The sequence below is a fragment of the Arachis hypogaea genome, chromosome 15, assembly GCF_003086295.3.
Source record: "Arachis hypogaea cultivar Tifrunner chromosome 15, arahy.Tifrunner.gnm2.J5K5, whole genome shotgun sequence".
NCBI classification, from domain to species: Eukaryota; Viridiplantae; Streptophyta; class Magnoliopsida; order Fabales; family Fabaceae; genus Arachis; species Arachis hypogaea.
Window position 1 is genome coordinate 1,843,043 of NC_092050.1, and position 12,271 is coordinate 1,855,313.

Sequence of the window (12,271 nt, forward strand, 5' to 3'; positions counted from 1 at the left end):
AGAATTCTCATAAGAAAAGAATTCTTTTTTTCTAGTTTATAATACAATAAAAGTGTAATTTTTAATTCTCAAGATAATTTTAATTTTTACATTAATGTACTAAATCAAACCAAAATATAATTCCATTATTATTAAAGATTGAAATATCAACAATTTTTTTAATAAACAAATAAAAAAGACAAATAAAAAATCACAAAGATAAAATAATAAAAAACACAAAATTTATTTCATTCATGCAATTAATTATTTCAAATTATGAATTTAAATTTAAAATAGAATTGAAATTCATTTCTTAATAAAAATAGAATTCTTTTCTCATTCTAATGCTTTTCAAATATACTAGTAATCCAAAAATATACTTTAGAGAAAAAATCATAACGGTCCCTAAAATAATAATATGTGTTTAGATTAGAGTTTGCAAACAAAATTTTGTATAAAATTGATTTTACAAACTTAATTTTGATAAAAAGTAATTTGGTGTTAACGTAACTTATGTTTGATAATTTTGTATCAAAATTGATTATAATAAAATGAATGTTGTTTGGATTACATTATTCAAAATTATGTTTAAACAAAAATTACTAAAAAGGACATGAATTTATATCATTTAAATCTATATTATTTTAACACTTTTTAACTATAATTACTTTTGAAAAGAATTTAAATTTATGTATTGAAAATTAATATTCTTTTCTTATAATTTGTTAGTACCCTTTTTGTATTTAATTATATCTTTTTAATAAAATTTATATTATAAAAATTAATAATAATAAATAAAACATATACTAATTTAAGAATACGTAGTTAAAACTTAAAAATATACAAAAGTCAAATAAAAAAATAAAGTTCTACAAAAAAATACATATTAATAAAAATAATTAAAAAAGATATATAAACAATGAATATTAAAAATTCTATTAAAAAAATACAATGATATGCACAAGTCGACATAAAAAAATTCTAAAAAAAATATCTATACTATTAATAAAAAAATAAATAAAAATTTGATAAAAATTAAAACTTAACAAAGAATACTAATAATAATATTTAAAAAAATATTTGTTTGTAAAGCATAACTATGAAAAAAATTTAAGAACTCTGATATTGTTTTTGGTATTTCTTATTGTAGATGAGATTGAATGACAAAATTAGTAGAATATCAATTAATTTTTAAATTTATAGAGTGAACGCTAAACGCAAAAGCTACAATTTATTGCTTCTGATGAACGAAAATTCAAATCCAGAATCATATTCGCGTTCAGAAGAAAAAAATTAGCCAAATTAAAATGACAGTGTTCAAAAAGATTGAACGCGCTTCTTGTACTTCCAACATTTTACCAAACACACCCATAATTGTATGGGGGTAGTCGAACATAATTTGAACGATTGTTTGCATGTGGAAGGTCACATAATTTGAATAATTCACAAAGTTTATTTTTTTCCTTAATCCATTAAATCACCGAATAAGAAGAAAATGTATTTTTTCCTACAAATTTAGTTTGTGTTGAATATATGTTACACTGGAATATATGGTCACTTATGATTACTCAGCATTCTTTCTCTCCGGGGTATGTAATGGGATTCTTATGTTCATTCTTCAGATCAAGGAGTTAGAGAGAAAAGTAAAAGAGCAGGAACAGAGCTCAGCTTTGCTTCATCAGCAGGTAACTTCTGAACAATGCGCTAGTCCGCTATGGAGGTCTTCCACGACCTAGGCAAAAGTGTAAAATAAAGTTCTTGCTATATAACATAACAATTTGCAAAAGTGTAATTCATGTAAGAACATAAGAAATTACCTCCTCACGAAGCAAAGTTGAGCTCTTTACATGCTCTTTTACTTTTTTTTTCTCGAGCTCCTTGATCTGAATAATGAATATAAGAATCCCATTACATACTCTGAAGAGACAGAGTACTGAGTAATCATAAGTGACAATAAAGTCCAGTGTAACATATATTCAACACAAACTAAATTTGTAGGAAAAATATCTTTTCTTCCCGCTTTCTGTAGGTTTCTTCTTTTACTTTAAATTTCTCCGACAACTGAAAATTTTGTTTTTCTGACCGGTTTTGCATGGATGTCTTCAACTCAATCTGACCTTAAAGTTCTTCGAGCTATACCAAAGTGTAAAAGTAAGAAAGAAAACATTATTTGCATATAACCGTGAAATAATAAATTATTTTTGATGTATTACACCAGCAACTTACCATTGCTTTTGTCTTTCGAAGTTCACTTGTGTCAACTTGCATCTTAACGGAACCTAACACAACACCCCTCACTCTAGTTGTGAAAGTAAGCGAGCTAAGAGTTTTATCTAAGTCCTTAACCAATGGATTGTTTTGCACGAACATCAAAGTTTTAACGTCACCCCCTATACGTTAGGGAAGAGCATTATCAATACATGCCTGCAGAAGCTGAGAGTTCTCATGTGCACATAAAAAACAAAATGAAAAAAAGTAGACATACCTAAAGAGTCTTGAAGTAAATGTGTCAATTTTGAGTTCCTGAAACTCCCAAAAGAAAATATCACTAAATATTTATTAAGAATAGTAAAAAGTAAGGATAATGATGTTATACCTATAGGGAATGTAACTACTCTTGGCTGCTAAAGCAAATATAACATTGCCAAGAGCCGAAAGAGATCGGTTGATATTTTGCGCTTTCTTAAGCCGCTCCCCTTGTACATTAGTTTTTGTAAGTCTCACTACTTGCCAACTCCACAAGCCAAAGCTTCCTCTTGGTACACTCACCATTCAGCAAATTTTTAGCCATTACCATTATACAAAGTATGCTGGAAAAGGAAGTAAGAAACAAGCAATCATTACAAGTATTCAAAGAAGAAATTTCATTTTGATGAAGAGAAGACATATATACTAAAGAGCTTCTTATAGAATGCAAAAGCTTGGTACCAGTGAGATCTAACATTATTATTATTATTAACTTTATTTATTTTGTCCAAAAAGAGTCTACAATTCATCCATAATAATCTTATTATTGAGAGAATCTAAAAAGAGTACAAAAAAAAATCATAAATATTTATAGCATATAAAATAATATATTTTAATATTCTTTCTAGATACTCTGAATAACAAAATTATTATGTATGAATTATTGACCTTTTTTGGACATAGTAAATAAAAAATTGATCATATATAATAATAATAATAAAAATAAGATTATTGATAATACTTGAAAAAAGTACTAAAAGAATATGTTGAGTAAATAAATCTATAATAAAGTGAGTATAGTATATTTTTATTTCTCTTTCTTATAGAAGAAGGGGAGCCTCGGAGCAGCGGATGAGTTGTCTCCACGTGACCTCAAGGTCACGGGTTCAAGCCGTGGAAACAGCCACTGATATAATTATCAGGTTAGACTGCGTACATTACAATATTGATTTCAGATAGCTACATTAACAATATCAACAAGCAATTCCTTGAATTTGCCTGAATAATGTGCTAGTCCGCTATGGAGGTCTTCCACGACCTAAGCCGTCCGCAACCTCTTTCACCTCAAGGTCGTGGAGGTCTTCTTCGTCTTCTAGATGTCTACCTGTTTCTGTAACTGCACTGTCATGGGTAGTAACTTGCACTGAGAAGCTAGTTTTAACAGATTTTGGAGTTGTAAGAGATTGCCTTTCACCATCACTAACTACAGGGATTCTGATCTCTTTGACATGGGGCATCTTCTCACCAACTGCTGCAACTGATTCTTTGAATTCAGAGATACGGAATTGCATGGCAAATCCATCAGATGCAAAGCTGAGGAACTTCTGCGGTAAATGAGAGCAGTTGTTCTTGGCGTTGATGACGACGGCTTCTGAACAAGCACAGAGCATGTCAAGCTCCTGGGCTGCGTCGGGTGTGGCAACTGTTGTTCCTTCTTTCTGTACCTATCCTCTCTTTGTAATAAAATAAAGTCCGTGTTATATAACATAACAATTTGCAAAAGTGTAATTCATGCAAGAACATAAGAAGCTACCTGCTGACGAAGCAAAGTTGAGCTCTTTACATGCTCTTTTACTTTTTCTCTCGAGCTCCTTGATCTGAATAATGAACATAAGAATCCCATTACATACCCGGAAGAGACAGAGTACTGAGTAATCATAAGTGACAATAAAGTCCAGTGTAACATATATTCAACACAAACTAAATTTGTAGGAAAAATACCTTTTCTTCCCGCTTTCTATAGGTTTCTTCTTTTACTTTAAATTTCTTCAACAATTGAGAAATTTGTTTTGCATGGAAGTCTTCAACTCAATCTGGCCTTCAAGTTTTTCAACCTATACCAAAGTGTAAAAGTAAGAAAGAAAACATTATTTACATATAACCGTGAAATAATAAATTATTTTTTATGAATTACATCAGCAACTTACCATTACTTTTGTCTTTTGAAGTTCACCTGTGTCAACTTGCATCTTAACGGAACCTAACACAACACCCCTCACTCTAGTTGCGAAATTAAGTGCGCTAAGAGTTTTATCTAAGTCCTTGTCTGATGGACTAATTTGCACAAACATCAAAGTTTTAGCGTCACTCCCTATAATCCTATATGTTAGGGAAGAGCATTATCAATACATGCCTGCAGCTCATATGCACATAGAAAACAAAATGAAAAGAAGTAGACATACCTAAAGAACCTTGAAGTAAATGTGTCAATTTTGAGTTTCTAAAACTCCCAAAAACAAATATCACTAAATATCTATTAAGAATAGTAAAAAGTAAGGATAATGGTGTTATATCTATAGAGAATGTAACTACTCTTGGCTGCTAAAGCAGATATAACATTGCCAAGAGCTGAAAGAAATCGGTTGATATTTTGCGCTTTCTTAAGCCACTCCCTTTGCACATTAGTCTTTGTAAGTCTCATTATCCGCCAAATCCACAAGCCAAAAGGTTCCTCTTAGTACACTCACTATTGAGCAAATTTTTAGCCATCACCATTATACAAAGTATGCCGAAAAAGAAAGTAAGAAACAAGTAATCATTACAAGTATTCAAAGAAGAAATTTCATTTTGATGAAGAGAAGATATATATACTAGAGAGCTTCTTATAGAATGCAAAAGCTTGGTACCAGTGAGATCTACTACTATGCTGATTAACATTATTACTTCCCACTGCTCTACCTTTGCTTCCAGCTTGCAGTACATCCCAGGCCTCCTTAACGTTTTCAACTTTAGCTGATGAGATCCTTTAGAGGCTTGTTTTATCTCCAACCCGAGCTCTTGTTCGACCTTAGTAAGCAAAGGAACAAGAGCTCAGGTTGGAGATAAAACAAGCCTCTAAAGGATCTCATCACGTTAAAAAGAGCTCAAGAGTCCTATAATTTACTCCTCTATTCAGCTCTGTTCCCTCCATGGTAAATGTCTTTCCTGTTCCTGTTTGCCCATAAGCAAATATGCATACATTGTAGCCGTCCAACACAGATGTTACCATTGATGAGGCATCAGCAAAAACATCAACTGTAGAAACAAAGCAACACTGTCGATTTACGAACCACCAAATTCCAGATCTTGCACAATAAAATAAAATATATAAAATAGTACTAATAAAATAAAGCTTTATATGTATACCTTGATCATCTTTTGGTGTATATACTCTGTCAAATTTGAATGGCTGTTTTGACATTAGTTGTCAAAATTCCATCCTTTGCTGCATCAAAATCCACAATTGTAGTACAGCCAGGGGAGATCTCGTCCTTAGTTAAGGGACGGCAACGGCAGAAAACCTTAATGTTCCCTGATATTCTTAACAGAAATGCGTTAGTGCCTTTGGCTTAGAATACTCTTCAAATCGAAACAACTTTTGCTTATAGACCATGTAAGATGTACCTTTAGACTCTTAAGTTTATTGAAGAGCTTTTTTCTCTCTGTCATCTCTTCATTGTACTTCACTTTGAGATCTTCACACCGCTTAACTGCAAAAGTTTAGTCCCTTAAATATTTTTGTAATATTTCAAAACCAAAAAAGTTAAGTGCAACTCAACTCTTGAATAAAGAAAAAAAGAGACGAAGTGTATTACTGAAGCATACCCAATTCCTGAATTGCAAATACCATCTTATTTAATTTTGGGATTGAATCAACACATTCATGCGCTTCAAGAGAAAGTTGACAATAATCACTCTTCATCAACTGCAGGGCAAATTAGGTGCATGTACACTTAGAATGCAATTCTGATCATGATAACAATAATCTCTCTTAAATATAAATGTTTCCTAGATTTTCATAACTTACCTTTACTTTCTCCTGTAAATTGCTAATTGCTTCTGTCCTTTTCTTCTTATCAACTTCATACCTGCTAGAAATGCTCAGCTCTTGAGCTTGTTTTTCCACACTTTGATGTACAAGGACAATGAAAATAAAATTAGGAAATGCTACCAAGAAGCCAAAAGCACTTCAACGATATATAAGTACTTTAACAACCAGTATCAAGATAACTGAGAAAAAACACCAATGGAACAATGAGCTCTACCGACTTAGTGTGTCACATCATGGAAAGAAGAGAAAATAACATTGGTCTATCCTAGCCTGAGTATATCTTCCAATTCTCAATGCCCTCCCTCCCTTGGGAACAGTGACAGTAAGAACACCATTCTCTATGGATGTCTTCACCTGATCCATCTTGGCGTTCTCACAGAACCTGAACCTCCGCATGAACTTGCCACTCACTCACATATGTCAATACATACCCAAATCAGAAAACCAGAAAACCAGCAACAGTATTATTCCAGAATATTAGCAACATCATTTTTAAAAATCAACAACTCAACAACTCAGGATAATAAAAAATGATCAAAATCAGTAATGCAGTACTATTAACTCAGCAAATCAAGATCATTAAAATAGTAAAACCAGCAACTCAATCAACACCTATTAACAAAAGTACAAAAACAAGTAAAAATAATTCAAGCAGCATTATTTACCGGAGGAAGGGTCGTTAGCTCGACTGCGACACGGAGAGATCGAGAGCTCAACGGCGACACAGAGAGATCGAGAGCTCAACGGCGACACACAGAGAGGGCTCGACGGCGACAAAGGGCTCGACTGCGATAGAGAGACGACGGCGAGGGGAAGAGAAACAACTACAGGCGACGAGTATACCTTCACCTTCCACAGGCGATGTTTCCTGATGCCACCACGGTCAGTTCCACCCGCGGCGACAGCACCGTCCACCCGTTCGGCGATGAGACCTAGCGACGCGAGGAGATGGGATCCAGGAGAAGAGGATCGGCGACGACGGCGCTGGGAACTGGGTGGTGGCTCCTGGCTTCGTGCTGCTGTTGGCAGGGAAGAGAGAGGGGGGCTGGGTTCTGCGTTGCGTGAGTGAGAGAGAGAAAATGGGGAGGGTTTATATATTTTTTATTTTTTCATTTTTTTAAAATTAAAAATCGGAAAAAACCGTTCGGTTCAAATGGTTCATCGGTTAACCGCCAGTTCAACCGGTTTTTTACCAGTTTTTTTCAAATGATTTTGTACTTCAATCGAATCGGTTAGATGATCAATTTCTGATTAATCCGATTGAACCAGTCGATCTGGTTTGATTTTCAGAACAATTGAACCAACAATTAATCATACTTCAACAATTATTATTACAACAAATTAGATTTATACCTAGGGTTAGCGGAAGACAGGAAAGAATGCAGAGCTGGTGGCGACAGGAACAGTGGCTGGGGTGGAAAGGTCAAACAGAGCTAGTGTTGGCAGGAAGACACTCGCGACGGCAACTAGTGCTGGCGGTGGCTGCGATTTTGACGGCTGAAAAGAAAGCTGGTTGCATAACGGAAAGCTGGCACCACGGGTTTGTGCAGGTAAGTGACTTCCACGGACCTTGCGGCAGCGGCGGTGGCTGGACAGAAATTGCGCCGAAAACTCGTGATGGAGACTGAATGTGGTGAGGGCGAGAGGTGATAATGGAAGGCTGGAGGGGAGGCTCGAGAGTGGGTGTGTGGTGTCTAGGTGAAAGAGTCCTAGGGTTCCTTTTGGGGGCCAAGTCAAAACACGTTTTTTTGGCAAAATTCAAAAATCGGCTGGTCACAACTCGATTCGATTGACCGGTTTCTAGTCGGTTCAGCAGTCTAATTTCGATTTTTAAATTTGACGGTTTTGTTTTTTGTCCAAACCGTGTTTACTAAAGGTTTCCAGTTCGACTGGCCGACTCGAACCGGTTTTTAAAACATTGCTTGGCAAAATTTTAGAATTAACTACTAAATTTTTGCCAAATCAACTATTATTTCCAACTCAACAAAAAATATACAAAAGAAACTAAAAAGGACATTGAATTCATATCATTATATTTATTATATTTTACCGTTATAAACAATACAATAAATTTATAACTCCGATAATTAATTTATTAATTCCTATAAATAACTTATTAAATGTAATAAACATCCATATTACAAATGTTATAATAATATTATTAATCATAATAAATTTTACGTTACAAATATTTAAATTTCATACTATTTGAATTATTTATATAAGTCTCTTGTTACTATTCCTTCAAATAACATCAAATTTAGCAGAAAAATTTATTTTCAAACTACACAACATCTCAAATTTACTCAATGAAACATCATTCTTTGGATAATATCACCAAACAAATAGACAATTGGTTTATCAAAGTTCGCGTGGTTTGTCTATGGAAAACATTAGCACCCACAAATGAAGAGGAACCTTTTTGCTTACAAATGATTATATTAGATGAAAAGGTACAAAACAAACATATTTATTGTATTTTTAAATTGAAATTACGAAAAAATACTTTAATTATTTTTGTTTTTTATACTTTTTATATTATTTTATAATACTTTATATATAATTGTATTTTAATATCGTTAAAATTATACTTCTTTTAATATGCTATTCATTGTTCCTTTTTTAATAACTTAAGAAAAAGGGTAAAGTACTAAATTAGTCTCCTACGTTTGGACGTAATCCTGTTTTGGTCTTTAAAGTTTAAAGTGTCCTTTTAAATCCAAAAAAGTTTCATTTTGCTTCAATATAGTCCCACTGTGAGGTTAAAATTAAATAATTAACGGAATCTCCTACATAACAGCATACAAGAACAAGATTCATAATCTGGAGAACAAGTACAAACTCCAAAAGCACAAAATCAATCGTGGATGTATCAATACATTTATTTATCATTCTCTTTAGTTCTATAAAAAAAATATTTCATTTGAATTGTAAGAAAAATGATAAATAAATGTATTGATGCATTCATGGTTTATTTTGTGTCTCTAGAGCTTGTACTTGTTCTCTAGATTATCGATTTTGTTCTTGTACTACAGTTATGTAGGACATTCCGTTAGTTATTAACTTTAACCTCACGGTGGGACTACATTGAACCTAAATAAAACTTTTTTGGATTCAAATAGGACACTTTAAACTTTAAAGACCAAAATAATATTACATCCAAACGTAAGAGACCAATTTAGTACTTTATCCTAAAAAAAATAAATATAATCAATTTTTTTACTAACCCAATACTTATTTTAGGTTTAGAATTCAATTAAAGGTTTCGATCAAAGTACTACAACAACTTTTACTATTTGATGGCGAAGCAAAAAAATTGTTGGGCACAACTACTTTAAGGGCCCATTTGGAAAACTTTAGAAGTAACTTTTTTTAACTTTTGACTTATGAAAAGTAGTAGTATTAGGAGCTTATAGAGAAGTTAAAAAAAAAATAACTTCTCTCATAATACTTCTACTTTTCATCACATTTATATAAAATAAGCACTTTTAGAATTAAAAATCCAAACATAAAATAACTTATTTATAAGTTACTTTTAACAGAGTTATTTATTGTTTAAGTTATTTTAGCAAAAGGAGCTTAATTAAGTTGGTTATCCAAACCGGGCCTAAATCTAATGACACTCCAAAAAAGTAATGACATTGAAGCACCACCCTAATTGAAAAATTTGTGCAATCTTACACTTATATTTGAAGTCAAAGTAAATAATTTTAATCTCAAATAAAGTTTTTAATAACAATACACTGTTGCCAAAACATTTGTTCTAACAAAAAATACTGAATCTTAACACCTATTACAACAAATAAAACAGGTAATACTTCAAAAAAAAGTTACTTATTTAAGACATCATTTTTATTTATAATTTAAATTATTCATTGATTATAGGAACCAATTTCGCCAACACTAATATCACCAGTCGAAGATTTCATACCTATCAAGAAATTAAGGAGAAAGAAAATCATACAAATTCAAGATACATCTAAAAGTCCATCAACTAAAAGTTTAAAATAAATACCAAAATCAAACTACTAAATAAAAATATTATTTTATATAATTTTAACATCTAAATCTTTTGTATTACAAATAATTTTAAATAAAATATCTTTTAAATTTAACTGTAATTTACACGTATTTAATTTAATTCTACAAAGTATAACAATTTTTAATATTTATTATATACTATTATTAATTTATCGTCCCGCACATCGCGCAAATCTCATTCTGGTGTCAAATGATTTTCAAACAAGTTCCAAGAGTGATGCACTACAGCGCGTTTTGGATAAGATTGGTTAGGATTTCTCTAATCCAAAACCAAACGGCGCCGTCTTAGAAAAAATTAAAAAATTGGCCAGAGTCACGATTCAGTTCGCCGGTTTGACAGTTAAATGAAGCCTCTTTCTCTTGATGGGGGATAACAAAGTCATGAACAGGAAGAATCCGTTTTGTTCCAATGGCTGGGATTTCCATTGTTAAGTTAGCCAAGAAGGAGCAATGGAAGGTTGCAACCTCCCAATGAACCAAAAAAGTGCAAGCGACAATTAATTTCTCTGTTTTTCTTTATGCAAGGTATAAAGTAGAAAAAGGGCCTTGTTAATTATGTCGTTATAGTTCAATTCTTTTGTTACTTTATTAAATATTAACAAGAATAAGAAAAAGGCAGAGAATAGTATTGAAAAAAATAATAAATATGTATTGAAGTTATGCTTTATATAATATAAGAGTCATGCTATTTATAAAGATATTATTAATCAATTTTTAAATATTTATCTATTAACTAATAATTTTTAACTATTTATTAAATATCTTTTGCGTTGATAATATGTTGGGCTGATGGAGATTGGTTTAATAAATATAAAAAAAAAGTTGGTTCCTGAAGACATGAACGTGTCATATGGTATCAGCCCATCAGAAATGAGTATTGATTATTATTTTATTTCAAAAATGTTTCAATATCGGATTAAGTAACATTAACACTGTTTTGTAATTTAATACATAATAGTAGCATTAGCAAACCTCCCTAATGGTTAAACAAAAATATGCAGTACATATTAGGTTTATCAATTCAGGGCTTCACCTTAGACTTAAGAGAGAGATGCGTTGTATTTGTTTATAAGGATTTTAAATAGGTGTATGCTATGATACTTATATACACTTGTTTAACTTATTAAAAAGAGATAAAAATTAATATTTAAATTAAAAAATATAAAAATAAATAATTTTTTAATATTTAAAACTTACTATAAAAAGCAACTTCGATAATTTCGACACCAAAATTAAAGACATGGGAGAATTGGCCTTTTAAATATGAGTCATACACACACAAATAAGCACAAAAGTATATATTTGTTGGCCATCATGATGCTCCCAACGTACACCTCTCATCATTGAATTTTTTCCCCAGAGAAGATAGATCACACTATCATCTACACTCTTTTTTCTTAAATAATAATCACTACAAATGTATATGTTGTTCCCTCAATTTACTAAGTATTGTTGCCATAAGGTTGTCACTTGTCAAAATATATCCATCTATCTATTTTACCATATATTAAATCAGAATTCAAAAGGGTGCCGCAGAATTAATCACGTTGAAAATACTGTATCTCCTCCTTCTTTATTATTATTAGAGCTTACTAGCTAGCTTCTACGTGTTTTGATTATGACTCTCAAAAACTGGCCTATAAACTACAGGTAGCTCAAGTTTGCAATCAAAAAATAAATTAAAGAAACACATTATATAATTGATCAATGTAAATAGATTAACTGATATATAAGTGCATAAATTATGTTATCTTGATTCAAAGACCTTATGAATGGCATGCATTGATACATTTTCTTTTGATCGAATAATTGAAGCCATAAAGCTCAGAGCTGTTGGGCTAGCATAACTTTTGGACACTAGCAGGTTTTGTTGGACTTAGTTGACTGGCAAAATCTTCTTTGAAAGCTCGGGTTTAATTTGACTCCACTTTTTTCTCCTCTATTTCCTTTTTGACACTTTTGGACACTCTTAAC

General features: G+C 31.7%; 1 protein-coding gene across 12 annotated transcripts; it reads right to left on the reverse strand.

Annotated features, from left to right (window-relative positions):
• Nucleotides 1–1,409: 1,409 nt before the first annotated feature.
• LOC112747466 (kinesin-like protein KIN-14R) lies at nt 1,410–7,328 on the reverse strand. 12 transcript variants are annotated; one of them, XM_072217439.1, is made up of 15 exons: nt 6,922–7,328; nt 6,233–6,293; nt 6,031–6,130; nt 5,830–5,915; nt 5,572–5,737; nt 5,125–5,460; nt 4,374–4,545; nt 4,168–4,280; nt 3,980–4,043; nt 3,410–3,899; nt 2,576–2,789; nt 2,465–2,502; nt 2,206–2,369; nt 1,797–2,112; nt 1,410–1,711 (listed from the first exon to the last, which is right to left on the reverse strand). In XM_072217439.1, the coding sequence occupies exons 11-14, from the start codon at nt 2,749–2,751 to the stop codon at nt 2,098–2,100; spliced, it is 393 nt and encodes a 130-aa protein (XP_072073540.1). In that variant the 5' UTR covers nt 2,752–2,789; nt 3,410–3,899; nt 3,980–4,043; nt 4,168–4,280; nt 4,374–4,545; nt 5,125–5,460; nt 5,572–5,737; nt 5,830–5,915; nt 6,031–6,130; nt 6,233–6,293; nt 6,922–7,328; the 3' UTR covers nt 1,410–1,711; nt 1,797–2,097. The 12 variants fall into 12 exon arrangements, 7 of the variants coding, with proteins under 7 accessions (XP_072073540.1, XP_072073539.1, XP_072073538.1 ...); XM_072217438.1 differs by having other exon boundaries at nt 3,445–3,899; nt 6,233–6,332; nt 6,922–7,323; XM_072217437.1 differs by having other exon boundaries at nt 6,233–6,332; nt 6,922–7,323.
• Between the last annotated feature and the right edge of the window lie 4,943 nt (nt 7,329–12,271).

Coding starts and splice junctions, on each gene's coding strand:
- LOC112747466 (XM_072217439.1), bottom strand. CDS start 2,751: ATGGTGAGTGTACCAAGAGGAAGCTTTGGCTTGTGGAGTTGGCAAGTA. Junction 2,503..2,575: donor AGTAGTTACATTCCCTATAG/GTATAACATCAT, acceptor TGGGAGTTTCAG/GAACTCAAAATTGACACATT. Junction 2,370..2,464: donor TTTACTTCAAGACTCTTTAG/GTATGTCTACTT, acceptor CCTAACGTATAG/GGGGTGACGTTAAAACTTTG.